The sequence below is a fragment of the Phasianus colchicus genome, chromosome 4, assembly GCF_987193195.1.
Source record: "Phasianus colchicus chromosome 4, bPhaCol1.hap1.1, whole genome shotgun sequence".
Classification (NCBI taxonomy): Eukaryota; Metazoa; Chordata; class Aves; order Galliformes; family Phasianidae; genus Phasianus; species Phasianus colchicus.
The window spans coordinates 72227187-72252531 of NC_143439.1; the positions used below are offsets into that span (position 1 = coordinate 72227187).

At 67.8% G+C, this 25345-nt stretch overlaps 6 protein-coding genes across 11 annotated transcripts in view; 2 read left to right on the top strand and 4 right to left on the bottom strand.

The window, feature by feature from the left end:
- The window catches only part of DCTN1 (dynactin subunit 1), a 42042-nt gene extending 37905 nt beyond the window's left edge, over positions 1-4137 (bottom strand). The window contains exons 1-2 of the mRNA XM_090139985.1: positions 3988-4137; positions 510-645 (exon numbers count right to left, since the gene is read on the bottom strand). The gene's annotated coding sequence lies outside the window, so the exon portion shown is untranslated. The remainder of the gene's footprint in view (positions 1-509; positions 646-3987) is intronic.
- Positions 1942-6800, top strand: LOC116225957 (uncharacterized). Of its 4 annotated transcripts, none has more exons than XM_090140011.1 (4): positions 1942-2162; positions 4784-4940; positions 5022-5188; positions 5487-6800. In XM_090140011.1, exons 2-4 carry the CDS (start codon positions 4790-4792, stop codon positions 6759-6761), a joined length of 1593 nt encoding a protein of 530 aa, XP_089996137.1. In that variant the 5' UTR covers positions 1942-2162; positions 4784-4789; the 3' UTR covers positions 6762-6800. The 4 variants fall into 4 exon arrangements, with proteins under 4 accessions (XP_089996137.1, XP_089996139.1, XP_031444537.2 ...); XM_090140013.1 differs by having other exon boundaries at positions 4787-4940; XM_031588677.2 differs by lacking the exon at positions 1942-2162 and adding an exon at positions 4219-4300.
- On the bottom strand, positions 6759-11325 carry LOC116225642 (retinol dehydrogenase 12-like). The gene is made up of 6 exons (XM_090140016.1): positions 9436-11325; positions 8120-8359; positions 7959-8048; positions 7682-7870; positions 7131-7237; positions 6759-7047 (listed from the first exon to the last, which is right to left on the bottom strand). The coding sequence occupies exons 1-6, from the start codon at positions 9590-9592 to the stop codon at positions 6865-6867; spliced, it is 966 nt and encodes a 321-aa protein (XP_089996142.1). The 5' UTR covers positions 9593-11325; the 3' UTR covers positions 6759-6864.
- A 144-nt stretch (positions 11326-11469) lies between these two features.
- On the bottom strand, positions 11470-13251 carry C4H2orf81 (chromosome 4 C2orf81 homolog). The gene is made up of 4 exons (XM_031588082.2): positions 13173-13251; positions 12793-13014; positions 12485-12691; positions 11470-12287 (listed from the first exon to the last, which is right to left on the bottom strand). The coding sequence occupies exons 1-4, from the start codon at positions 13242-13244 to the stop codon at positions 11490-11492; spliced, it is 1299 nt and encodes a 432-aa protein (XP_031443942.2). The 5' UTR covers positions 13245-13251; the 3' UTR covers positions 11470-11489.
- WDR54 (WD repeat domain 54) lies at positions 13170-19153 on the top strand. 2 transcript variants are annotated; one of them, XM_090140006.1, is made up of 10 exons: positions 13170-13588; positions 14109-14171; positions 14369-14435; positions 14798-14854; positions 15124-15251; positions 16654-16754; positions 16899-17061; positions 17160-17234; positions 17631-17756; positions 17856-19153. In XM_090140006.1, the coding sequence occupies exons 1-10, from the start codon at positions 13235-13237 to the stop codon at positions 18888-18890; spliced, it is 2169 nt and encodes a 722-aa protein (XP_089996132.1). In that variant the 5' UTR covers positions 13170-13234; the 3' UTR covers positions 18891-19153. The 2 variants fall into 2 exon arrangements, with proteins under 2 accessions (XP_089996132.1, XP_031443946.2); XM_031588086.2 differs by having other exon boundaries at positions 13176-13588; positions 17631-17998.
- On the bottom strand, positions 19139-23905 carry LOC116225627 (rho-related BTB domain-containing protein 2-like). Of its 2 annotated transcripts, XM_031588076.2 has the most exons (9): positions 23649-23905; positions 23468-23571; positions 22125-22310; positions 21003-21913; positions 20763-20881; positions 20457-20607; positions 20208-20296; positions 20034-20139; positions 19139-19957 (listed from the first exon to the last, which is right to left on the bottom strand). In XM_031588076.2, exons 1-9 carry the CDS (start codon positions 23838-23840, stop codon positions 19788-19790), a joined length of 2028 nt encoding a protein of 675 aa, XP_031443936.2. In that variant the 5' UTR covers positions 23841-23905; the 3' UTR covers positions 19139-19787. The 2 variants fall into 2 exon arrangements, 1 of the variants encoding a protein (XP_031443936.2); XR_004166126.2 differs by lacking the exon at positions 19139-19957 and having other exon boundaries at positions 20208-20291.
- Between the last annotated feature and the right edge of the window lie 1440 nt (positions 23906-25345).

Here is a 25345-nt window from a genome sequence, read left to right on the forward strand (position 1 = left end):
CATCTCTGCCCTCCCCTCAGTTCCATTGGCTCCAGGTGAGACCTGGGACATTCAACACAAAAACCAGCGTTGTAGCAAGTGCTGAACCCACACCATGCCCGCACATCAGTGCTCTCCCCACATTCATACAAAGCCTGAAACAACATTATGTGTAAAACAAGTCCAGAAGGACGCAGGAAGAACAGCAATGGCAACTGTAAGCCTTCCCCTCCACACAACAGCTGCAAAACAGCTCCCTAGAAAGAGCAAGAACCCCAGCTTGGGCTCACTTAAACCTAGGTTACACATGGGCAAATGCTCCAGCACTCACTGCTCAGCAAGGACGGCATAACAGCACCTTCAGGGGACAACCATCACTCCAAGAATGGTCAGGAGTGCCATTCTCTGCTTTCTGCTCTCATTCACGATGAGGATTTTGGATAAGAACTAAACTTTGACCAAACGATAAGAAGCCAACATTAGGCAGCATTTTTATTGGTGAACCAAAGCTGCATTACAAGAGCACATACCTGTGCTGAGAGGTGGCTGGATCTGCTCTGTGCTGCAACTCAGGAGTGTGTTAGCACAGGGGCTGAGCCTGGCCAGCCCAGGGCATGCTTCACACTGCAACGTCCTCCTTGCTGGCTGCCAGCAATCCTCATTCACCTGCAAAAGAGGGAGAAATGTCACAGGAGCTCCTCACAGAGCTTTGGGTGATGGCAGCAGCACTGGGCCATGCTGTGTGCCAGGCCATGGGGCTGGCAGCTCCTGCTGTGTGCCCATCCTTAGGGGTACAGCAGCACCAGGCTGAGGAACACAAAGCACAAACTCACAGAGTTTGGCTGCAACCTGGGACAAGAACCAGCAGCTCAAACATGAACTGCACCCAGCGAGCACATGGAGCAGCTCACAGCCATCAGAACCCCTGCTGTTATTTACACAGAGCAGAACTCCGTCCCATTACAGTTATGCCTTCACAGGCACACACAAAGCTGCTTTGGCAAAGCTTTCTGATGCATGAGGTAGGACAAGGGGAATGGTTTTAAACTGAGACAGGGGAGGTTTAGGTTGAATATGAGGAAGTTTTTCACCCAGAGGTGGTGAGGCACTGGAACAGGTTGCCCAAGGAGGCTGTGAATGCCCCATCCCTGCAGGCATTCAGGGCCAGGCTGGATGTGGCTCTGGGCAGTCTGGGCTGCTGGTTGGCGACCTGCACACAGCAGGGGGTTGGGACTGGATCAGCATTGTGGGCCTTTACAACCCAGGCCATTCTGTGATTCTATGGGTCCCTATGGGGGATCTGTGGGTCTCTATGGGTACCTATGGTTCTCTATGGGGGATCTGTGGGGTTCCTATGGGGTCCCTATGTGTCTCTTGGCGACCCTGCACATAGCAGGGGGTTGGAATGAGATGAGCATTGTGGTCCTTTTCAACCCAGGCCATTCTATGACTCTACAATAAGAGGTTTCCTCTTCCTGCACCCTTCTGCTCAGAAAAGGGATCCTAAGGGCAGCACTTCATGGCTCTGCCTTTATGGTATCTGTACAAAACCCCAGATGAGGCTGTTGAGTTCAGGACTCTGAATTGAGCTCTCAGCCATGCATGCTCACTCACTGCTGAGCCAGCCTGGGCTCCTGCTGTCCCTCCTGAGTGCCTGCAGTCTGTCTGCTCTGGAGTCGCACTCCTCTCTGAGCTCTGCATCATCCCATAGGATGGGCACAGCTCTGCCCCAGGGCACCACAAGTCCCACAGAGGCTCTGCAGCTCCTACCCCAGCACTGCAGGCAGAAGGACAGCCACACTTTTCTGTCCCATACAGCCAGACCACTAAACACCTTCATTAATGTTCTCACTGGTAACGGCATCCCATACAGAAAGGCAGCACGGAGAAGCTTCTGGAGCTCACATCACCTAAACCCAGCAGAGATGTGTGAGCAGTGCAGCCCCCCGCACAGCTCCAGGCTTTAGGACCCTGCAGGCAGCTCTGTGAGCCTGCGCCGTGCACGGCTGCAGCACAACTCCAGCACAGCCCAGCAGCGCCGCAACAAAGCCGGGGCACAGCAGGCACACAGCTCTGCACCTCACAGCACACGGGGAAGGCTTTCCTCCAGCTGAAAGCAAACTATCGGCACCACAGCAGCACGGCACCATGGAGCAGAGGACACCTCAGCCCAGCAAGGACAGGTCAGTGCTCTCCGCTCACCCCCACACCCCCCATCACTGCAGAGCAAGCCTGCCTCCCCCATTCAGCCCCCATTCAGCTCCCATTGCCCCAGGCACGCTGAGAACAGCTGATGTGACTGCATGCCCACTCTGCTTTGCTGCTGCAAGCTCTGCAACAGCCACCACTGCTCAGTGCTTCTGTTCTGTGCTGCACTGGGACGGCACTGCCCGCCAAGGGAAGCTCAGCTTCCAGGCCAGCAGCTCCTGGAGCCTCCCTTCTGCTTAGAATAGCAGGGACAGAAATAATAAACACTGAATTGCTGACAGCTGCTCCCAGTAGTTCCAAAGGAACTTCCGAGCGCCTGGTGTTAATTTGGCAGGGATCCTCCCTGTGAAGTAGGTCACAGCCACCACCTCACGTCAGAGAGCTGAGGGAGGAGAGAGGAAAAGAAATCTGCCCAAGGTCACATGGAAAGACCTTGGCATCTTCAATACATTAAAACACAGCACTGCACCTCACGATAAGGGCAGCCCTCCCTGCCGAGGCAGTGGCTGAGGGCAGAGAGCTGCATCAGGCATTGCTCAGAGCTGTGCTGTGCTGAATGCAGAGAAGTGGTGACTCAGAGCTGGAGGGGCTGCGAGGGACCTCTGGAGCTCCCCCAGTCCCACCCTTAGTCCGTTCCCCACAGCAGCTGCACGCAAAGCATCCCTTCTGGTGGCTTTGGGTACCAAAGGAGACCCACAGCCCCTGTGCTCTGTGCCAGGGCTGTGCCCCCCTCACAGCACAGCAGTTCTTCCTCGTGGCCGGGAGCTCCCCAGGCTGCAGCCTGTGCCCGCTGCCCCTGTCCTGGCACTGGGCACCAAACAGAGCCCGGCCCCATCCCCCGCCCTGCAGATCCCACCAGCACTGCTCAGATCCCCTCAGCCTTCTCTCCTCCACGTGCACAGCCCCGGGGCTCTCAGCCTGCCCCCACCAGGAGCTGCTCCAGGTCCCAGCAGCTGCCAGCCTGCCCTGAGCTGGGAGCCCCGCACTGGGCGCAGTGCTCCAGATGTGGTCTCCCCATGGCAGAGCAGAGGGGCCGAGCAGCTCCCTGCCCTGCTGGCCACTCTGTGCCTGCACCCCAGGGAGCATTGGGCCTCCTGGGCCACCAGGGCTGCTGTAGTGCTGGCTCGTGGTCAGCCGTTGGCCATCAAGACCCCGCGGTTCTTCTCCGCAGGGCTCCTCTGCTCCTCTCCAGCAGCGCAGCCCGACCCGCGCTGTCACTGCAGCTGTTCCGCTCCCCCCACGCCCAGCCCAGCCCTGCCAGCCGAACCCAGCAGGTTCCCCTCCGCCAGCCCTCAGCCCGCCCGGCAGCGCCGGATGGCAGCGCGGCTTTCTGGGCTGTCAGCCGCCCCTCCCAGCTTCGTGCCTACGGCTCGGGGTGCCTCCGTCCCTCCGTGCATCGCAGCGCCGAGCGCCACAACCACTGCAGTCGGAAGAGACCCCTAAGGTCGTCCGGCCCGACCACCAGCTGCTCCCCAGCGGCAGCTCCAGGGCCGGGGGCTGCGCGGCTCTCCGGGCACCGAACGGCAGACCTGAACCGAACCGGCCTGACCCCGACCCGGCCCCGCGCTGCCCCCCATCGCTGCTCCCCGTGCCGAGGCCGCCCCCCCCGCTCCCTTCGGGCGGCCACTCACAGCTGAGGCCCCGATCCCCCCGGCCCGGCCCGCACGGCACGGCGATCCCCGCGGAGCCGCCGGCGGCAGCGCGGCCCTCAGCTCGGCCGGCGGAGCAGCACGGATCGCCCCGCGGCCCGGAGCCCCGCCGCGCCGCCGTTCCCCGCCCGCCCCCCGCCGCCGCCGGTACCTCAGCGCCGCGCCCGGCCCCGATCTGGAGGCCCAGAGCCGCCGCCCGGCCGCGAAGCCCCCCGCGAGGACCCCTCGGGCTGCCCCTAGCCGCGCCTGACGGCCGGCACGGCCCGCAGTACGGCCACACGGTGCGGCACGGCTGTGGGCAGCCCGGGGGGAGAGGCGGAAGGACCCCGGCTGCCGCGCGCATGCGCGGTGAGCCGAGTGACGCCGGCCGGGCGTGGGGGCGGCGGGGCGGGGCGCGGGGCGCTGCCCCGTGGGTCGGGCCGGGCGGGAGGAGGAAGCGAGACGGGCCGGGCCGGGCGCAGCCGGTAAGCGGCCCACCGGGACCCGGCCCGACCCCCGGCACCGCGCGGGCAGGGCTGGGTTCGCGGGCGCGGTGGTCCGGCAGAGAGCGGCTCCGTGCGGCGCGCGGTTCCCCGGTTCCCCGGTCGCTGCCCGCCCCGCCCCGGAGCTGCCGGGCGAACCGCGGGCCGGGAAGGAGCTCTGAGGTCGCCGCGCCCGGCTGCAGCCAGCCCCGTCCGGGCCGGCCGTGACGGCGAGGGGCCGCCCGGCGGCTGGGATCGGCGGGGCTGCGCCGTGCCGAGCTGCGGGTCCGGCGGCGTCCAGCCCCACCGCGCGCTGCGTGCCGCCGCCGTGCGGAGCTGCCGTGGGAGCGGCGCCGCGGCTCCGTGCCGGGTATCGCTGAGCCCGCCGGGCGGCACGCAGCCGGGCACGAGGCTTGTAAACGGCTCCGCGGGCGCACTGAATACGCCCCGGCCGGCCCTGCCGCTCAGCCGTTCGTTTCCCCGCAGCAGTCGATGCCCCGGAGGAAGGCGGTGCCGGCGCTGGGCAGCCTCTGCCTGCAGAGCTTGGTGCAGCACATGCAGAGCGTGTGGGTGAAGGACTACAGCGAGAACTACCTGGATGAGTACAGCTTCCGCTTCGTTATGGGCCCCTTCAACGACCTGGGTGAGCTGCGGGGAGGAGGAGGAGGAGGAGGAGGAGGAAGGCAGGCGGGCAGTGCTGCTTGCTGACCCGCATTGCCCGCAGCCGGCAGTTTGGTGCAGGACCTGATCCGGCTGCTGGGCGAGAGCCGCCGCCTGTCGCGTGCTGCGCTGCATCTGCTGCTGCTGCCTCACCTGCAGGAGCTCAGCCTGCAGCACTGCCACAGCCTGGTCAGCAACGCCATCGGGCAGCTCATCACCGTGCGCTGCAAGGTGAGCGGGGCTGGGCGGGCAGGGGGTGCCCGCCGTGGGGCTGCGAGCGGAGCCAGTTGGCGTTGCATGGGGCGGGGTCTGGCAGCTGCTGTGGGACTTCAGGGAGTTGACGAGGGGCACTGGTCTGCACTGGTCTGCATTGGTTTTCCCCTGCCAGCACTGCTTGGGCACGAGGCCGTCTGCCGCAGCGGGGCTGTGGGCCGGGCGCTGCAGGGTGGTGGCTGCAGGCTGGCTGTGGGTTCGGGGGGCGCCATGGGCACCGCAGGCCCTGCTGACGTGGCTTCGTCTGCGGGCGCAGAGCCTGAGCGCGCTGGACCTGCACGGCTGCAGCCGGCTGTCGACCGACGTGCTGGTGGACCTGGTGGAGGAGCTGCCCCTGCTGAGCCGCCTGGGGCTGGCAGAGACGCAGGCCAACGTGCAGGTGCTGGCGGCCGTGGGCTCCTCCTGCCGCCGCCTGCGGGAGCTGGACGTGTCCCGCTGCAGGAAGGTGACCCCGCGCGCCCTGCGGCACCTGGCCTTCGACCCGCTGGAACGGACCCCGGGCTGCCCGACGCTCCGCGTCCTCCTGGCGCGCGGCTTGGAGCCGGCGGGGGACGACGCGGTGTCGGCGCTGGCCTTCGTGCTGCTGACCCTGCCGCTCCTGGAGGTGCTGGCGCACGGCGACGCGCCGGCCGCGCTCGGCCTCCTGCACGCGGGGCGGCTCGACGGCACCGGCGACGCCGACGGCTTCCCCTCGCTGCGGGAGCTGGCGCGCCGACGCGGCGGCCCTCCGCTCGCGCTGCCCCTGCGGCGCCTGGAGGAGCTGACGGAGCCCGAGCTGGCGGCCGCCCGCGCCGTCTGCCCCGACGCCGAGGAGGTGACCGCGTGCCTCGGGGACGGCGCGACGGACGGCTGGGACGCGCTGCTGAGCTGGAGCCGCCTGGCCCGCCTGGGGCTGTCGTGTGCGGGGCCGCGGGGCCGGGCGCTGTGCGAGGCGTTGCCGCTGGCGCGGGGCCTGGGCTCGCAGCTGCGGAGCCTGGCGCTGCACGGCTTCCTCTTGGAGGACGAGCTCGCCCTGTGCGCGCTGCTCGGCTGCTGCCCCAACCTGCGGGACTTCAGCGCGGAGCTGCAGCCCCCGCCGCGCGGCCGCCCCGACGCCGAACCGCCCGAGGAGCCGCCGCGGTGGGACACGGAGCTGCTGCCCCGCGATCTGCCCCGCCTGCAGCGCTTCTCCCTGGCGCTGCCCGGGCCGGTGCCGGAGCCTCACGGGCTGCTGCTGCGCGCCACGTTGGCGTCGCTGCTGTGCCGCTGCCCGCGCCTGCAGAGCCTGCGCCTGCTCGGCATCGCGCTGCCGCTGGACTCCGTGTTCGAGACGGTGCTGACGGCCCCGGGGCCGCCGCTGCAGGAGCTGCAGGAGCTCTCGCTGGTCGAGAGCCGCGTGTCCGGGCGCACCGTGCGGCTGCTGTTGGCCTCCGACGGCTGCCTGCGCCGCCTCGACGTGTCCCGCTGTCGCGATGTGCACCGCCGCGACTACGACGGCTTCCTGCAGGCCGTGCGGAAGCAGCGGCTGGACCTGGACATCATCTGGGAGTAACGCTCGCACCGAGGCCTTTAATAAAGCGCTTACACCGCGGCCGCTCGCTCCGTCTCTGCCCCATCGCGGCTCCTACCGAGGAGGGGTCTCGGGGCCGCCCACCCTATGGGCTCAGCCCCGTCAGCCGCTCCGACTCCTCCCAAAGCTTGCGGGCCAGCCCTGCGTCCCGGGCGGCTGTGGAGGGCAGCGTGAGGCTGCAGTCGCTGCCGAAATACTTCCCTGAGATGCCCGAGACCTCCTCCGAGACGGCGCAGTAAATGGTGCTGACGGCCCCCTGCTCCGCCGACTGCCGGGAGGAAAAGAGCTGAGCGGGGGCCCCGCCGCCCCCTGCCCACCCAGAGCCCCGTCGCCGGGGATGGCCCCGCTCACCTTAATGAAGGGGCTGATGAGGAAGAAGAGGCCGCGCATCGCCCAGCTGAAGTTGCGCATGATGCCGGTGCTCACCACGCCGGGGTTCAGGCTGTTGGCGGTCACCCCTGCCCGGCGGCACCGTCACCATCCGCCCCACGGCGGACAGATCCCCCCGTGCCAAGCAGGGACCCGTGGGACGGCCCCAGAGAAACGGGGCTGAGGCTCCGCACCCAGCCAGGGCAGCAGGAAGGGCCCCGACCCCACTGGTGGGGTGTTCGTGGGGTCCTAAAGGGCTGAGCTCCTGCAGCCCCCCCTGCAGGCCCTGCACCGTGGCACTGCTGTGCAGTTGGGGTGGGTGGGCAGCCCTGAGGTGCTGCTGTACCTAAGAGCCTGCAGCCAAACGCAACAGGGGCACAGCACGGCGTGGCACAGCATGGCATGGCACAGCACAGCATGGTACAGCATGGCATGGCACGGCACGGCACGGCACGGCACGGTGCAGCACAGCATGGTACAGCATGGCATGGCACGGCATGGTGCAGCACGGCACGGCACGGCCCATCACCCACCCGTGCCCTGCAGGCGCTGCGCCAGCTCGGCGGTGAAGAGGATGTTCATCAGTTTGGTGCTGTTGTAGACGGGGTCGAAGCCGCCGGGCCGCGCCCGCCCGGTGAGGAATCGGGTGTCCGCGGTGCCCGCGCTGTGCCGGAAGGACGAGACGGTGACGATGCGGGCGGGCGCCGACGCCTTCATCAGGTCTGCGCGGAGCGGGGGATGAGCGGGGCGGCCCCGGGACGCCCCCCAGCCCGGCAGCCCCCCGCGCCCGGCCCGCAGCCCTCAGCTCACCCAGCAGCAGGTTGGTGAGCAGGAACGGGCCCAGGTAGTTGGTGGCGAAGGTCCGCTCCAAGCCCTCGGGCGTGAGGGCGAAGGGCAGCCCTGCAAGAGGCGCGCGGTGCGGTGCGGCCGCGGTTTTACCGCAGCGGGGCGGCGGTGGGCGCGGGACGTACCGGTGAGGCCGGCGTTGTTCACCAGCACGTCCAGGCGCTTCTCCTCCCGCAGCACCTCCCCGGCGAAGGCGCGCACCGAGGCCAGCGAGCTGCTGTCCAGCAGGCGCAGCACCACGTTGGGGTTGCCGGTGGCCGCCCGGATCTCCGCCGCCGCCGCCTGGCCACGCTCCCGACTCCGGCACGCCAGGATGGTGCGGGCGTTCCTGCGGGCCAGGTCCATGGCCACGCACTTTCCGATCCCTGTAACGCACAGAGCGGGCGATGCCTGCAGCCCGTGGGATCCGTGCCCCCCAGGTGGGGACAGGGCAGGGTGGCAGCGGGGTCCCCATGCTGGCGCCGCCAGGAGCTCAGCACCAAACCGAGGGCACCACGGCTCGGGAGCTGTGGGTGTCAGCATGGGGCAGAAACGGGGTGGTGAGGGGTCTTAAGTTGAGGGAGGGAAGATTGAGGTTGGATGTCAGGGGGAAGCTGTTTGCTGTGAGAGCGGTGAGGTGCTGGAACAGCTGCCCAGAGAGGCTGTGGATGCCCCGTCCATCCCTGGAGGTGTTCAAGGCCAGGTTGGATGGGGCCCTGGGCAGCCTGAGTTGGTGTGAATTGTGGAGGTTGGTGGCCCTGCATGTGGCGGGGGCTTGGAGCTTCATGATCCTTGAGGTCCCTTCCAACCCGGGCCGTTCTGTGATTCTGTGGACAGCATGGGATGGAGGTGCTGTGGGGTGTGGGAAGGAGCCAGGCTGGCAGCTCGTTGCAGCTCCTGTCACGTGGCAGGAACCGATGGGGATGGGATGGGCCCAGGACACGTGCAGCCACGCTGTGCCCAAGCACAGCGGGGCACACAGCAGGGGTGGCCCAACACACAGCCCTGTGCTGCACCGAGGGACACTGTGGGAACAGAGAGCCCAGTGCCCAGTGTGAAGCTCAGGGTCGAGGCAGTGCAGGGACAGGCGGTGGCCTTGGCTGTCAGTCATTAACCTGGCAGGGGCAGAGTCCAGCCATGGGACTGCTGCCGGGTTACCTGGCACACTGCGAGGCGCAGCAGCTCCAGGCAGTGTCACTGATGGACACAGCTTCCCAGCACACAGCTGGCGGTGAGTGTGGGGCAGAGCGTGGGGCAGCAGGAGCGCAGCGCACGCAGCCCGGGGACCAGCAGCCACCTCTCCTGCAGCCGTCGGTGCCACCAGAGCAGGAGGGCAGGGACCCACGAGCCGCCCCACGGCACCACGCAGCCCCACACATCACCCTTGTCCCACAGCCGCCTGTCCCACAGCGCAGCACCTGCAGCCCCTCGCAGCCCCCCGGCGCCACCAAGGCCCTCTCACCGCTGTTGGCTCCGGTGACGATGACCGTCTTGCCGGTCAGGTCGGTGGGACACCTGCGTGGGTCCCAGGCACGTCTCCTCGTGGCCCAGAGGAGCATCCCCAGCAGCAATGCCAGCACAAACCACAGCGGGTGGCTGCAGAAGCCCGGCAGCTCCATGGCTGTGGCCGGGGGGCAGTTGAGGCACCGAGGAGCGGCCGGGGGACAGAGTCCAGCTCAAGGTGTTGGCCCGGCCCCGCAGCTGTGGCACCGTGCAGTTCCCTGCTGATCCCCCAGCAGCAGCACACGGCAGCTCCGCCAGCTGCTGGAGCACAGAGCAGGGACAGGCTGTCCGCGCTCCGTCGAGTTATAGAGCTCTTACGGCTTCCTGCAGCATGAGAAGAGTTCTCTGAACCGTTCTCCGAATCGTTCTGCTTTATTGTGTTCAAGATACATCTGATGTACCATTCACTTACAAGCCAGAAATTCCTATCCTCTAATTCCCATTCCTCTAATCAGTTAATTGGCCTCGCTTCTCCCACACAACAGTGATAAAGGATGAAAGGTTCCTTTAGTGTGATAAGGTTAACAATGCATACAAAAGGAACCTCCTATTTACCCTTACCCACAGATACCATTTGCTCTCTGTCTTACACTCCAGACTCCCAAGGTTTCACAGTGATAGGGTCTATCAAGGAGCCTGATAAACTCTTTGCTGACTCGCTCACGTTACATCTTCCCCCACAACAGGCAGCTGCAATTTGGCCATGGGACGCACAGCAGAGATGGGCAGTGGGGTGGGAGAGCAGCCTGAGTGCATCTTGTCCCAGAGGAGACCCTAGGCTGCTCACCTGTGTGGCTGGAGCCTGCTAGAGAGGCTCCCCAAGGCTGCAGGGGTGCCCCCTGCCCACTCCGTTCCAGTGCTGCAGACTCCACTGGAGGCTCCATCCTGGGGATGCAGGCACAGTTCTTCCCACAGACCTCCTCTGCTCCTTCTTTAGCTCCAGTGCTATTTCCCTCTAGAGGCATCCAGCTTTGACACTCCCTTCATTGGGCATGGCCAGCACTGCCACTCTTCTCCACATACATCTCCCCTTTCCACACTGGTGATCTCCTCCCCAGCGGAGCTGATCTAAGCATCACCTGGAGCACTGCAGCCACAAACTGCTCCGAAGTTGAGGCACGGCTGCAGCCAGGTGCTGCCAGAGCCACCAAGCAGCCCTGCGGCAGCTCTGCCCCCATGTGCTTCCCAGCATGGCTGCACAGCGAGTGCACAGTCTCACTGCAGTCCCTGCTGGTGCCACACTTGTAGTGCCCATCAGCAGCACACAGAGCCCAACGGCAGCACACAGAACCCTTCGGGGCTGGATGCAGCACTGCTCTGGACAGCAGCAAGCAGCAGGCCCTGCTGGCATGGCAGTGGTGGCCCCGGTGCAGCCAGCAGCACTGGCGTAGCAGATGAGTCCTGACTGAGTGACTGCTGCGAGCTCAAAGCGGGCCCTGAGGGACAGGAAAACCACAGCAGGCACCTGGTCTGCCCCCAGCTGATCTCAGCCACCCTTGGATCTAAGGTTAAAGAAGGGTCCAAAAGCCCAGGAAGGGTCCGATAAATAGGGGTGCACACAAGTCTGGGGGGGCTCTCTGCACCAAACACCCCCATCAGCAGGTCTGACACTGCGTCTAGGACTGCTGATCTCTCTGCCTCTCCATCTCTTTCTCTTCCTTCTTTTTCCCTTGCAGCTGCTGAGAGGTGCAAGGCTCACCCAGATTTCCCTTGAAACTACAGAGTGGGGGTGGATGTGGCTGTGGGAGGGCCAGCTCCTGCAGCAGATCCGTTCTGCAGAGAGCTTCCACTGAGACTGATGTTTGTGTACAGACCCCGAGCATTCCTTCACCTTAATCCTATGGGGGCTGCCGAAAGCAGGGGGTTGGCAGCTGGCATCCACCATGCCCACAGCAAGGAGTGGAGGCACCACGATGCCCCACGACAAGGATGGGACGGGGCCCCAAACAGAGGGAGCTCTCACCCCACGCCGCACTCAGACCCACAGCCAGGAGATGTTGGAATCTGCTGTATTCAAGGCACACCATCGCCAGTGACCTGCCTGACTGCGATGGCAGGGAAGGGCACAGCGGGGCGGAGGGGCCTCAGGTCCCTCTTGGCCTCTCCCGTCTCCTCCTCCGCATCCTCTCTCTGCACAGGGAGGCACAGCCTGCGCCCCTCGCTGCCTCCGTGCCTGATGGTGACACCAGGAGCCAGCTGGACGGTGCCCAGTAAGGAGCCCCGCACCGGGGACTGGGAACTGCTGGGCTGCTGAGCCCCCGGGATGGGCGGTAGGAGCCGCGGTGCCCCCGCAGCCGCCGGCCCTCGCGGGGACGACGAGGCACCCGGCCCCACGTCCCGCCCAGAGGGGCGGCGGGGCTGCCGCCGGTGCCGGAGGGGACGCGGCTGCCGCTCGGTCTTTGTGCCTGAGTCCAGCACCTCCACCTGGGGCTGGATCCAGCGCACGGAGGGGTCCGGCTGGGCGGTGCTGCGCCTATTGCACGCCCTCACCTCATCGCGCGGAGATCTCCATGCCCAGACCTTCATCAGGTCGCTGCAGGAGGGGGGCTGTGACACTCCGTGCCCGTCAGCTTCTGCTGCATCGCTGACCTCCGTCCACAGCTGTGGCTCTGGGTGTTTGACGCCAGGCAGGCGCCGGGGCCGCGCCGTTTTGGGGCTGAGCGGGGCCGGCACAGCGGGGCTGCCCGATAATCCCGCGGAGGGCTGGGGAGCATCGAGCACCTCATCCTGCGCCAACGGTGTTGGGGAAGGCAGCGGCACGCCGCCACCCTCAGCCTCGGATGTGACGGCGTCCGTGTCGGCGCTGGACACCTGGGCAGAGCACAGGGACCGCAGTGGGGCCGGGGGCACAGAGCGCGGCGCCCAGCCTCCCCGAGAAAGGGCAAAGCAGGGCTGCTTAGGGGCGAGTTACGGCGTCCCGTCGGGGTGAGCCGACTCCCCCACCCCGGCCCCACGTGCGAGGAGAACAGAAACCCGCGGTGCTGGGGGGGGAGGGAAGGGCGCATCACCTCTCCGTGCCCCGGGGCTGGACGCGCTCGCAGGGTGGGCACGGCGCCCTCAGCCCAGGCTTCGGTGGCAGCCGGCTGGGGCTCCTCGTCCTCCCGCCACGCTCCCGCCGCCTCCAGCGCCGCGTCGCCCTCATCCCGCGCCGGGAAGCGCCACGCGGCCGCCCGCAGCAGCTCAGCCCTCGCCCGGCTCACGGCGAACGGCACGCACTGCGCGCGCAGGGCCGCGGGTCGGCGCCGTGGCGGCGGCTCGAAGCGCGGCCGGAGCCCAACGCGGACGCCGGGCGCGGCCCGGGCTGCGCGCCGCCCACCTGCCGGGCCAGCTCGGCCTGGAAGCGGCGCTCCACGACGGCTGCCAGCAGCTCGGCCACCGCGTCCCCTACGACGTCGTCCCGCTCCTCGGCCGCCAGCACGGACAGCCACTGCGCCTCGCACAGCCGCCCGGGGGCCGCGTCCGGAGGGGCGGCGCTGGGGGTCCGCGCTTTGTCCCCGCGCTGCCGGGCAGCGGCGCCGCGCTCGCGGGAGGCCATGTCCTGCGCGGGGACACGGCGGCCGCGGGGCTGGAGGCGGCGGCTCCGGGCTGCGCGCCCTCCCGGCCCGGCTCTGCCCGGCGCCCAGCTCCCCCCGCTACCCCGGACCCTTCCGGGGACCCCGGACGCCGCCCGCCGCCCCGCTCACCCGCCCCGCTCACCTCCCGCCGGGCGGCGTCTCGGTCTCCACGGCAACGTCGCCTCCGAATCCCGGTGCTTCGTGATGACGTCATCACGACGCGCCCGCCTCCGTGTCGCTCTTACGTCATCGCTCGGCGCCGCCGTCTCCATGGTTACGGCGGGCAGCGGCCGAGCCGCGGAGCGGGCGGGGCGGAGAGCGGCAGCGGGACCGGGAGCGGCGATGTACCGCCGGGAGAAGAGCATCGCGCTGCGCGGCAGCTCCTCGGCGCTGTACAACAACCTGAGCGTGCTCCGCCCGCCCCACAGGCCGCTCGCCTTCCTCGGCTCCGTGCACGGCCCGGCCGTCACCGTGCTCAGCGCGGCCGGCGACGCGGCGGGCTGCGCCCAGCGGCAGCTGCAGGCCCGGGCGGGCGGCGGGGCCTCGCTCGTCACGCAGGTGGGACCCCGCGCCGCCCCTCGGCCGGGCCGCCGTCCCCGAGCGGAGCCGCGACGAGCCGGGCGGGGTGCCGGCGGAGGGCCGGGCGGCCGTTACCGACGGCGGCGGGACGCGAGGCGGCGCCGCGAGCTCGGCCTCCGCTCCGGTTTCCCTCCCGGCGGCCCGGCGCGGCGCTCGCTCGGCTCTGGGCGCGGCGCTCCTGGCGCTGAGCGCGGGGAGGTGGGGGGACGAAGGGGCGAGAAGAACCCGCCCTGCTGCGGGGCGCTGCTGGCACGGGGCTGCAGCCCGCAGTGTCGTGCGGTGCGTGGAGACACAGAGTGTCTCGGGTCGAAAAGGGCCTGTGAGGACCGCCGAGTCCGACCGCGGAGATGGGAGGGAAGGAGCTTCCTGAAGAGGTTCCCCGAGGATGATGCTTCCCAGCTCCCGCCGCGTTCAGCAGGAGCCGGAAACACGCGGCTCCGGGCAGCTCTGGGGAGGGATGAGGGCTGCTGGTCCCCCGCTGAGCTGTGCTTCCTTCCAGGCTGCCTGGTGTGTCCTGCCGGCACGCATCCTGCTGGTGCTGACCTGTCAGAAAGGCATCCAGGTGAGGTGTTCTCCTGCCCGGGATGACAAACACAGCACTGGGAAGGTGAACTCACTGTGGTGGCATCTGGGCTCAGGGCTGTGTAACCAGAGCACCGCTGCTCCCTTTTGGAGACCCCTTGGGGCAGCAGTGGAGCACGAGGCTGTAGGAGCTTTGCCACTGTCCGGGTCTCATTGGTCTTTTTTTTCTCTTTCCAGATGTATGAATCAGATGGATCCATCATGGTGTATTGGCACGCACTGGACATCCCAGAGCACCCTCCAGGTAAATCCCACGGCAGGAGCGCAGTGAGGAGCCCCCAGGCCCTCTGCCCACTCTTCCCAGGGCTGTGAGACCGAGCGTTCCTGTCGTGCAGCCCCGTTCCTGCTGGCTGGAGACACCCACAGCATTGCTCCTGTGTCCAGGCTGGACTGAGTCAGGCCAGGGCCACTCAGCAACTTAGCAGAAGTGTCTGGAGGGAGTTCTGTGTCACCCCAGCTCCACTGTGCAGGCACAGTGTAGGCTTAGGGTGGGTGGATGGGGACCCATTGTGGTAACTGTAGGAGGGATGGCACTCACACCAGCATCTTGGTGACGATGTGAGCTGCTGCAGGCTGCAACCCAACCAGCTCCTGCTTCCCTTTCAGCACAAGCCGTGTTTGCCCGAGGGATCTCTGCAGCAGGAGAACGTTTCATCTGCGTGGGTGAGTGAAGCACCGGGAGGAAGAACGGGCAGGGCTGCACCAGGTGGTGTTCGTGTAGCCATGGGTGAAGCAGGGTGACGTGGTGACAGCTGGAGGAGCTGTGCTCACCTCGTGGCTCCCGCAGGGAACCGTTCTGTGTGAGCCAGCCTCACATGGGCACAGGGCCTGGGAGAGAGCGCGGCATGACTGCAGACACGGTGCTGGAGGCTGGGTGGTGGGACAGCAGGACAGCAGTCCCTGCCGACACCTTTGGTGTCCTCCTTCTGCAGGGCTGTCCTCTGGGATGGTGCTGGTGTTCGACATCCCCCACAAAGGGACCAACATCACGGTCAGTGAGGTCCTGAAGGAGCACCACGACGCCATCACTGACATCGCTGCCGAGCTGGGCCAGGCACCGGTATGTTGTGGCTGCCAGCAGCTGCTGGGGCCAAAGTGTGCCATGAGGGGGGGCAGGGGGGCTGCAGCTGTCCCTCGGTGCTGTAGAGGCCATCCTAACATGTGGCACAGTGCCCTCCTTGGCCAAGCCTGGTCTCTGCTGCCTGCAGGCAGGTGGCCGAGTCTCGGCCTTGGTTGGCCAGATTCTGGAAAGACAAACTGCTGAGGCTGAGACTGTCTTGACAGGGATGAGGAGCTGAGGCCCTTTTGCACAAAGAGTGACTGTGAGAGTGTGACTAATTGCCAGAGAATAGCCTGTGATACATCAGGGTGCGTGCCAGGACACAGAAGAGCTATTGAAAGCTGAAGACCAGACTTGTAACAAGAGCAAGCGAGCAAAACTGGCTGCGAATAAACACACACCAGAATGCAAGTTCCCACCATCAGGGAGCTACTGGCACAGACCCTCCTGAGACCCCTGAGTGGGGTGAGGGGGAGCACAGCCCCATCCTACCCCATCTACACAGAGATCCTGGGCACTGTGGGACACAGGGCTGCAGTTCTGCTCAAACCCGGCTCGGGGAGGTGGGGAAGCTGAGGGCAGTGCTGCTCCTGGGGCAGGGGGCTTCTGGGGGCAGACCCTGCTTCCCCTCACTGCCCTCAGCAGATGGGAGGAGGTGTCTTGCCATGCTGTCACCAACAGCACAGTGACACTTCTCATATCAGATGGAATAACTCTGCCCAATTACAAAGCTCAGTCTGAAATCGGGATGGGTTCCTTTGGTTCATTCTGTGTGACATCTCTGCAGACACACTAATTGGCTTCCTCATTACTGGCTGCATCTTTCCCAATGAGGACGCTTTGATACACTTTCTCTAATTAGGTGCACTTAACTTTCTCTGCGTTTGGGACTCCCTTGAACAATTAATTGCTTAGAACTCGTTCCCAATTAGCCTGGATATCGAGCTTGTTTGTGAGAGCTGTTCTGTCATCCTCTCTGTCTGACTGGTCTCCAACACGCTGCTCTGCACTGCAGTGAGCAGAAGGGACAGTGCCTTGCTGCGAAACCCCAGAGCACGTCCGTGTTAGGGTGAAGTGTGTCGAGACTCCAAAGCAGAGGGAGGAGATGCAGTAATTGTTCCCACAAATTTTCCCCCGTGTGTAATTAGCATTGCCAAACACTAGCATGTTTAAACTGAAACTCTCACACACAGTCACGGCTAAGCCTTCCTCTTTCACAAAATGTCAGCAGTTTCTGTGGGCAGTTGAACTTTAAGCTTGTTGTGCTGCAGGCTGTGGCTTTTATGTACAGCAGCTCTGGCTGTGCTGGCGGCAGCAGCTTCTGCCTGGCATCGGTCAGCAGCTCACTGCCCTCTGCCAGCGCCTGCCCCACGGCACCACTGAGCCTCAGCTGCTCCCACAGGATGGGGCCGGGGACCTGGTGACTGCTGACGACGCCGGGACGCTGTGCGTGTGGAGCTCTGGAGAGGAATTCTCCTTGCTCAACAGGATCCCAGCCTTTGGGTAAGTCCTGGCTGTGAGACGATGCCCCGCGCGCCCGGCCGGAGCGCTGCAGGGCTTTGTGTGGGCCAGGACAGGAGGGGATGCACGGCCCTGCAAGCGGGTCTGCAGCCGGGAGGGGAAGGTGACCCGTGCCCTTGTGCCCAGCTGGACCTGCTCCTCTGTGAGGCTCTGGAATGGGATCATTGCTGCTGGTTATGGCAACGGGCAGATCCGGCTGTACGAGGCAGCGACGGGCAGCCTGCGTGCCGAGGTCAGCGCACACGCCCGCTGGATTTATGCCCTGGACCTGGCACCAGCCACAGGAAAGGTATGGCCTGGTGGGCCTGGAACAGGGCAGGGGCTGCTCTGTGTTCAGCACGCTGTGCTGCATCACCCCGCCGTGGCCTCTCTGCTGTCCCCCTGCAGCTGCTGTCGGGTGCGGAGGACTCCTTTGTTCACGTCTGGAAGCTCAGCAGGAACCCAGACACTGATGATGTTGAGGTGAGTGTGAGACACAAGCAAGCAGCAGGGATGCTGGACAGGGTCACTGCGGGCTGCTGCTGTCCTGTTGGCACCACGGGTCGGTGCTGTAGGGTTACATCTCCTGCCATGAGAGGTCGGAGGGCTGAACTGCTGCATGGAAAGCCAGCCGAGCTGCTGCAGTGGTTCAGCTCCTCCTCCTGTTGGCACGATCCTGAGTCTTGTCCTGGGGCACAGGAAGGGAATGGTTCCTGGGCTGTGAACTGGCCAGCTGTAGCCACGTGCTGCTGGCCCAGCTCTGCTCCTCTTCCTGCCCCTTGCTCAGAGGGGTTCCCTCTGTGTTCATAGGAGGGTGCAGACCTGAGGCAGCTCAGGCTGTGCTTATTTACCCGTGCCCCTCACCGCGTTTCCGTGCAGATCGAGCACTGCCACGCCGAGTGCGTCACCGACACCCAGATCTGCGGTGCTCGTTTCTGTGACCCCGAGGGAAACTCCTTTGCAGTGACCGGCTACGACCTCAGCGAGATCTTCTGCTACAGCCAGGTGTAACTGCGAGCCACGCGGGCTGCTGTGGGGCTGCAGCAGGGAGAGCTGGGCTGCCAGCACCCCTCCCGCCTCCAACACAGCGCCGTGCCCCGGCAGGGTGGGATTCTGCAAGCAGCTGGAGCTGAGATCAGTCGCTCCCAAAGCAACCCTGCCCTCGGAGTGGCATGTCTGCACATGGGGAGCACGGGCTGGGAGCCGCGCGGGCTCCACGAGACCCAGCTGTGCAGCACTGTGGGTCCCCGGGCCAGAAGCTGCCCCCCTCCCCCTCCCTGGGAGAAGGATGCAGCCGAGGTGATGTGGCTGAGCAGCAGCAGCCCCCCCCAGAGGCTCTCATTGCAGCACTCCCGTCCGTTCCCTGCAGGGAGGAGCGGAACTGACTCCTCTCTTCCCCACGGCACCTTTCCTTCAGACAGGAAGGGATCCAGGCTAAACCTGTGCTACGTGCCACTCCGGCCGGGTGGGCCGCAGCAGCCGGTCCCCCCCCCAGGCGGCCGCACCCATGGGTGCCGCAGCACGGCCCGCCCTGGCTCTGGGCTCACACTCAGCAGGGCAAGGCGAGGCCTCACGCCCTGCCAGCGCTGTGGGCACACGCACGGCTCCCAGCAGGACTGCTGTGCTCAGCAGCCAGCCGTGCGGGGCTGCAGCTGTGCTCCCGTGCTGGAAAAAGCAGAGGCTGCGCTGCGCTCTGCTGGGACGGCTGCGTGCCCCGGGGACGGGCTGCGAGGTCACTGCGCACGGCCACGGCCCTGCTGTCACCCCGTGGGCTGGGAGCTGTGCTGGAATTGGGGGCACGCTGTGTGCTGGAGTTCTCCCCGTGCTGCCATCACCTCCCCCTCCGTGTCCCAGGCGGGGCTCGGCGGTGTCACAGAGCTCCGTGTCCCAGCCTTCCCTGCCGGCTGCAGCGGGGCCAAACCGCCGGCTCCGTTCCCAGGGCCGTACGGGGCAGGGGGTGCGTGGGGGGCTCGGGAGGAGCTCAGCCCCGCTCGGGCTGCTGCTTGGCAGGCAGGGTGGGAGCTTCCTGCAGCTCTCGGGTCCGGCACGGCCCTGCGGGAGCTTTTCCTGCAGCCCCCGGCGGTGATGGGATCCGGCCCGGCCCCGGGCCAGGCTGCCGCAGCTCCCGCCGTGGGGTGAGAGCCTCACCAGCGGTGTTCTGCCCCACAGCCCCCACGTGCCCCATTTTCCCCATCAGCACTGAGCCCCAGCCCCGTTCACGTTACACCCCCGTGCTGCCCTCCCAGCCGTGCTCCCCCGTACGGCATCACCCCCCATCCCCAGTGCGCACCGCCCCCCACCCACAATAAACACCCCTGGCCCGAGCCCCGTCGCGTCGCTGCTCTTTGCGCTGAGCGCCACCGCTGCGGCAGTGACAGCAGAGCCGCCCCGTTACAAAAGGTTTTATTAAAGGTTAAAATCGGCGCGGTGAGGAGCCCCGCTCACAGTGCTGGGGAGGCGGGGGTACAAACAGCCCTTGAGGTGGGCGCGGGCGCCCGGGGGTTGTGCTGGGTCGGGACGAGCGGAGTAGAAAAGTGTACAAAGGGTCGTTGTGCAGCACGGGGACACTGCGACCGGGACCCCCAACGGGGCCGGGACGTGTCCAAGGCACGGAGATGAGCGGGGCCAGCCGGGCCGCCCGCCGCCTCTCCCCTGCGCCCTGCTCACAGCTTGGCCCCCGCCTCCGGCAGCGCAGAGGGGGGGGGGAATTCAGCACCAGAGAGCCCGGCTGGGAGCGCCCAGCCTGGGCCAGCACCCTGCCACGGGCTCGGCGGGACCCCAGCCCCACAATACTGCTCGGTCAGAGGTAGCACCAGCGCGGGGGGGGCCCTGCCGGCTCAGCACCGCGCCGCGGGGGCCGTAAACCAGAGCGGCGGCCGCAGCGGGCGCCCGTAGCCGGGGACGGGGCTGTAAACAGGCAGCGGCGCCGGGGACCCGTCGCGGCCGCGGCTCCGGGGGAGGAGAGCCCCGGCCCGGCTCAGCTCGGAGCCCGGCGGCGCCCCCGGCCCTGCGAAGCGGCACGGCCGCAGCCCCGGCTCAGGAGACGTGGGGCGAGGGCCGCCAGAAGCACCACTTGCTGCGGGTGTGCTGCTTGCGCTGCAGCTGCTCCTCGCGCTCCCGCTCCTTCTTGGAGCGCAGGTACAGGTCCTCCTCCTTCAGGTACCACACCGGCGGCCAGCGGTGCCGCTCGAAGTGCGCCTGGTTCTCTGGGGGAGGGGGGGGGCGGCGGGGGCTCAGCGCACAGCCAGCCCCCAACCCGACCCCGCACCGCCCGCGCCCTACCTGGGGACATGAACTTCATCTCGCGGGGGAAGCGGCGGCACACGCTGTTGTAGTTGGTGCAGATGTAGTGCAGGCACCAGGCGGCCAGCTGCCGGGCGTTGTGGAACTGCGGGGACGCCCATCAGGATGGGCCGAGCCGGGGGGCGGCGCCCCTCAGCTCCCCCCGTCCCGTACCTGAGTCATCTCCAGGTAGATGAGCACCTGCTCGTCGATCTCCACCTGCTGCATGAAGGCGCGGAGCAGCTCATCCACGGCGTACTGCTCTGGGGCAGGGATGGGGCCGTGAGCGCGGGGTGACGCCGGGCTGGGACGGCTCTTACATAAGGGCCGCCCGGGGCCGCATCGATCCCAGCGCCAGCCGGCCATAATTGTATTGGCAGCTGACGTCAATGGGCAGCCGGGGCGGAGAGGGGGGGGGCTCACCTGTGAGCGCCTGCAGCCGGGGCAGGCAGAGGCGGTTGGTGAGGATGAGCAGCTCCATGGCGTCGAGGTCGGGTGTGGGCGTGAACACCCCGGTGTAGAGGAAATCGAGGACGGCACGCAGGCAGGCGCAGTTGGTGCCCGGCAGGGAGACCTGCAGGACAGGGGCGCGGGGACCGGCGCTGCGGGAAGGACAAACCCCCACCCGGACCCCCACACGGCCAGGGCCGAGCGCGGGGATGCCGTGGGCACGGCGCCGTGCCGGCTGCTCCCCGCGGCAGCCCCCTCCCACCGTCCCCGTGCCCTCACCTCGGCAGCGTAGCTCTCCCGGAACGCCCCCCGGAACATGGCCATCATCCAGTCACAGCCGGCTATCAGCAGGGGTTTGTGCGCCGGCACGGCCCCGTCGTCCACGCGGAACACCACGTCTGGGCAGCACGGGGACAGGGATGCACGCCCCGCAACGGCGCTGCCACACGGGTGCCGCGAACGGCGTGGGGTGGGGGGGAGCGGGGGGGTTGTGACCCCAGCAGAGGGACCGCGCCGTACCTGCAAAGACGCCCTTCCCCAGGCACTCCTTGATGCGGTTGGCACGGCGCACGTGGAAGGCTTTGGTGATCTCCTGGTTCATGAAGCTCTCCTTGTTGAGCACGTTGGCCACCATCATGCGCAGGTCGAACACCTCCAGCAGCTCGGCGATGGTGGCCACCTGCATCAGGTCAGCGCACGCCCGCTCCAGCCGCCCGGTGTAGAGGTACTCCAGCACGGCGCGGAACGGCTCCGCCGCCACCGAGCGGTCCATGCACACCACCGTCATCCTCTTCTCCCTCCCGGCCACCGGGTCGGCCACCACCTCCCAGCGCATGCTGACGAAGCCCCGGCCCCACGCAGACAGATCGCGGGCGCCGTCCCCCGTCGCCGCCCGCAGCGCCTCGTCGCTCTGCACGGCGCGCAGCCCGCCCTGCAGCCCCTCGCCCAGCACCCCCCGCTCCCCGTCCAGGCTGCGGGCGCGGGCGGCCGGCTCCTTGCCCGTCCCCAGCGGCCCCTCCAGGGTAAAGAGGTCGTAGAACTTGGAGCAGGAGGTGGCCAGGTAGACGCGGTGCGCGAAGATGCGCTGCCCGCCCTGCAGCTGGAAGACGACGTCGGCGCACAGCGGGGTGCAGAAGAGCGCGGCGGGGCCCCAGGCACGGCTGGCCGGCGGCTCGGGGATGCGGATGACCGGCGGGGGGGGCTTGGGGGGCAGGAAGGGCGCCTGCAGCAACGGGCGCTGCATCTTCTTCAGGTGGGACTTCCAGAACTGCAGGTGGCGGCGGGAGATGAGCGCGGCGCGGATGGCGTTGTCAAAGACGTCCTTGATGCCGAACTGGGCCACCACGCTGGTCTCGTAGTAGGGGACGCCCAGCTCCTTGGCCACCTCGTGGCCCCGCTCTGGCGGCAGGATGTCCGTGGGTCGGATGGGCCTGGGGGACAGCGGGGGGATTCATCACCACGCGTGGACCCACTGAGCATAGGGGATCCGGAGGATAGGGGACCCTGTGACTGGGGGGGACCCACCGAGCACAGGGGGCCCAGAGAGCACAGGGGGCCCAGTGACTGAGTGGGACCTCCTGAGTGTAGGGGACCCAGTGACTGTGGGAGACCCAGCCCTGCCACCCCCTGGCGCAGCCTCACTTGGCCAAGGGACGCCTGGCACGGTTGACGGCGTCCAGGTCGGCGTAGCGCAGGTCCAGCTGGCAGCCCACCAGGATGATGGGCGTCCGCGGGCAGAAGTGTTTGATCTCAGGGTACCACATGGTCTTCACGTGGCGCAGGGAGTTGGGGTTGGCCAGCGAGAAGCAGAGAACCACCACGTCTGACCTGGGCCAGGAAGAGGAGGAGGAAGGTCAGAGCCCTGCACTGGCCCCCTGGGCACCAGCACGGAGAGACCCGTGGGCAGCAGCAGAGGGGACCCGGCCCCACGCCGTGCCCTACAAGGGGGTCCCGCAGGGCATCGGGAGCAGCCCCAAAGCCACGGCTGTGTTCTGCCCAGGACGTGACCGGGAGCCGTGCTGGGGCCGGGCCGGTGCCAGGACCAAGATAGACACCACCCGCCCTCGGGCCCCCCGCCAGCACGGGAGCTGTGAGCGATGCCGGCACCCACAGCCCTGCGGGACAGCGGTGGGGAGTGGGGGTCGCTGGGTGGGTGTGCGCCCCCCACACTGTGGCATTCCCCACAACCTCCCCCCGCCCCGGGCGCCCCCTGCCCCATCAGGTGCCCCCAGCCCCGTGGAGGGGTTGTGGGAGGGTGCCCCATGGAGCTGGCGCGGGGGCGGCGATAGCAGAGGGGCCGTGCCAGGGGCTGAGGGCTGTGCTTGTTTACAGCCTGGGCATTGTGCAGGGGGGGGGCCGGGTCTTCCCCTGCTCAGCCATGGGGCATCGGGAGCTGTGAGGTGGGACAGGACCCTACAGGGTGGGCCAGGACCCTACAGGGCACCGCACACTGCAGGGACTGGGGGGTGTGAGCCGGGCACAGCGGGACTCTGGGGTGTCCTGAAGCCCCCACTGCAGTTGTGGGTCCCCAACAGCCTCGGGACCCCCAGGAGCCCCATGGGACCCCACCCCCACGTGATGCCACCTCTATGGGAGAACCTGGAGGGGGAAGGGAGATCCCTCCCGAAGGCGAGGTCACTCCTGGGGGTGTCTGCAGGTCTTTGCCGGGGGGGTCTCATGCACAGAGGGGGTCTCACCCACGGGGGTGCGTTCTCTCCCGGGGTGGGGGTCTCTCCCGAAGGGTGGTTCCCCAGCTGGAAGGCTTAACCCGGGGGGAGGTCTCTCCTGGGAGAGGGGGGGGAGGGGGCAACGCCGAGGGGGGGTTCTGTCCTATCTGGTTTCTCCCAGAGAGGAGTTTCTCCCCCTGGGGGGGGCTCTCATCCACAGAGGGTCGCTCCCTGGGGGGGGGGGTCCTCACCCAAAGCAGTGCCACCCAAAGGGGGGTGCCCCCTCCCGGGGGTTCCCTTCGGGGCCCCGCCCCCCACCTGCCGTAGGCGAAGCGCCGGTCCTTGTGGTGGTCCCCGAAGGTGTCCCAGAGCCGCAGCGACACGCTGACCTCGTCCACCACATCGCGGGAGCGCTCCAGCACCTGAGGGGGCGCGGAGGGGGGCGGGAGAGCGCTGAGCGGGGCCCGCCGCGACCCCGCCGCCCCCCCCGGCCGCGCACCTCCTGGCAGACGCGGTACTGGTCGATGGCCCACACGGTGGGCACGTGCGTGGCCAGCAGCTGGTATTGGCTCAGCGTCGCGTTGCAGGCGCGGGCGCAGATGAGGCGCGTTTTGCCCACCGCGTTGTCGCCCACCACCACGCACTTGATGGTCTCGACGTTGGGCCGCTCGTAATCCACGTCCAGGTCCATGGGGTCCCGCCGGCGCTCAGCGCCGCGCCCCGCGCCGCCCCCCGCCCATCCCCGCGCCGCTCCGCCGCGCCGCCGCCCGGGCCCGTTAGCTGCCGCCCTGCCCCGCCCCGCCCCGCCCCTCCGCCAATCCGCGACGGCCTCGCCTCGCCTCGCCCCGCCCCCTCCGCCCCTCCCCTCGCCCTCCGCCAATCCGCGCCCGCCCCGCCCCTTAGGGCCACGCCCCCTCGGTCGCTCCGAGCCGCGCCCCCGCGCTGCCCCGCCCGCGCGCGGACAAAGGGGCGCCGCCAGGGGGCGCCGCGAACACGTGACCGCCACCGCCCCCCGCTCCGAGCCGCGCCGGAGGCCACGCCCCCTCGTGGGCGGGGTTACCAGATAGGCCACGCCCCTTTGCGCGCTCACCCGCGGAGCGCGGCCGGAGGGGGCGGACAGAGGGAGGGACAGAGGGACGGGAGGGACGCGGGGACAGCGGGACGGGAGGGGCGTCGCGGGGACACCGGCGACGCTGGGCCGCGGGCGCAGCAGGGGGAAGTGGGGCCGTAGGGACGCAAGTGACAGCCGGAACGGCGGGGACACCCGGAAGCTTCCGTGACACCGGGGGCACGAAGCGCCGCCGGGGCTGCGGGGGTCGCCGTGGGGCTCGTGGCGGAACGGCGGGGACCGGCAGCCCCGACCCCTCGTGTCCGCCCCCCGGGGCTGTGCCCGCACCGCGCCGCTTCCCCGGCCCGGCCCTCCACGTGCTGGCAGCCGCCAGCGGGGCCCAGGGGCGCAGCGAGGCGCGGGGCTGCGCGGGGCCCGCAGTGAAGTCGTGGCAGCGAGGATGGGGCGCTGCCGGGACACGGGCGGTCGGGATGTGGGACGCTGACGGGGACACAGGGCAATACGAGGACGGGGGGCACGGACCGGGACATTCAACACCGCTGGATATGGGGCACTGGTGGGGACGTGGGGCGCTGCTGGGACACGGGGCACTTGATGGACGTGGGACACAGATGGGACACGGGATACTGCGGGGACACGCGACACTGATGGACGGGGACGCTGGTGGGGACGCGGGGCACAGCGGGACACGGGGCACGGATGGGGACACGCAGCACTGATGGCTACGGGACGCCGCGGGGACGCGGCCCCATGGGATCTCAGCCCCGGCCGCCACGGAGCCCCCCGCTCTGCCCCCCTCCTCCCCCCCCCCATCCTCAGCCGCCGCCGCGCATTTTTTCGCTCTCTCGGGGCTTTGGGGTTTGAGGCCGCGGTGACCAAATAAGGGAAGCGGCGCCGGGCGGCCGCGGGTGGGGGCGGCCCCGCGTGGGTTCCCCGCGTCCCGGCGTGGGGCCCCGCACCGCAACGCGGCACCGCGTGGGGCCCCGAACCGCCTCGCCTTACATCGCGGGTCCGAACGCCGCGCCCACGGGACCGCGTGGGGCCGCCCCGCCCCCGCACCCCGCGCCACGCGGGACCCACGGTGCCCCCCCCGCCCCGCCCGGCTTTGGCTCCGCGCCCGGTGCCGC

Bases quoted from the DNA above. Each gene is read 5' to 3' on its own strand.
- LOC116225957 (XM_090140011.1), top strand. From the start codon at position 4,790: ATGCCCCGGAGGAAGGCGGTGCCGGCGCTGGGCAGCCTCTGCCTGCAG. The intron at 4,941-5,021 runs GTGAGCTGCGGG...CATTGCCCGCAG, and splicing joins GGGCCCCTTCAACGACCTGG to CCGGCAGTTTGGTGCAGGAC. The intron at 5,189-5,486 runs GTGAGCGGGGCT...CTGCGGGCGCAG, and splicing joins TCATCACCGTGCGCTGCAAG to AGCCTGAGCGCGCTGGACCT.
- LOC116225627 (XM_031588076.2), bottom strand. From the start codon at position 23,840: ATGGACCTGGACGTGGATTACGAGCGGCCCAACGTCGAGACCATCAAG. The intron at 23,572-23,648 runs GTGCGCGGCCGG...GCGCCCCCTCAG, and splicing joins AGTACCGCGTCTGCCAGGAG to GTGCTGGAGCGCTCCCGCGA. The intron at 21,914-22,124 runs GTGAGGCTGCGC...GCTGTCCCCCAG, and splicing joins GCCAGGCGTCCCTTGGCCAA to GCCCATCCGACCCACGGACA.
- LOC116225642 (XM_090140016.1), bottom strand. From the start codon at position 9,592: ATGGAGCTGCCGGGCTTCTGCAGCCACCCGCTGTGGTTTGTGCTGGCA. The intron at 7,871-7,958 runs GTGAGCTGAGGG...CGCTCCGCGCAG, and splicing joins GCTCACCAACCTGCTGCTGG to ACCTGATGAAGGCGTCGGCG. The intron at 7,048-7,130 runs GTGAGCGGGGCC...TCCTCCCGGCAG, and splicing joins TCATCAGCCCCTTCATTAAG to TCGGCGGAGCAGGGGGCCGT.
- C4H2orf81 (XM_031588082.2), bottom strand. From the start codon at position 13,244: ATGACGTCATCACGAAGCACCGGGATTCGGAGGCGACGTTGCCGTGGA. The intron at 12,692-12,792 runs GTGGGCGGCGCG...CTGCGCGCGCAG, and splicing joins AGGCCGAGCTGGCCCGGCAG to TGCGTGCCGTTCGCCGTGAG. The intron at 12,288-12,484 runs GTGATGCGCCCT...TGCTCTGCCCAG, and splicing joins CAGCCCCGGGGCACGGAGAG to GTGTCCAGCGCCGACACGGA.
- WDR54 (XM_090140006.1), top strand. From the start codon at position 13,235: ATGACGTCATCACGACGCGCCCGCCTCCGTGTCGCTCTTACGTCATCG. The intron at 14,172-14,368 runs GTGAGGTGTTCT...TTCTCTTTCCAG, and splicing joins CCTGTCAGAAAGGCATCCAG to ATGTATGAATCAGATGGATC. The intron at 16,755-16,898 runs GTAAGTCCTGGC...CCTTGTGCCCAG, and splicing joins AACAGGATCCCAGCCTTTGG to CTGGACCTGCTCCTCTGTGA.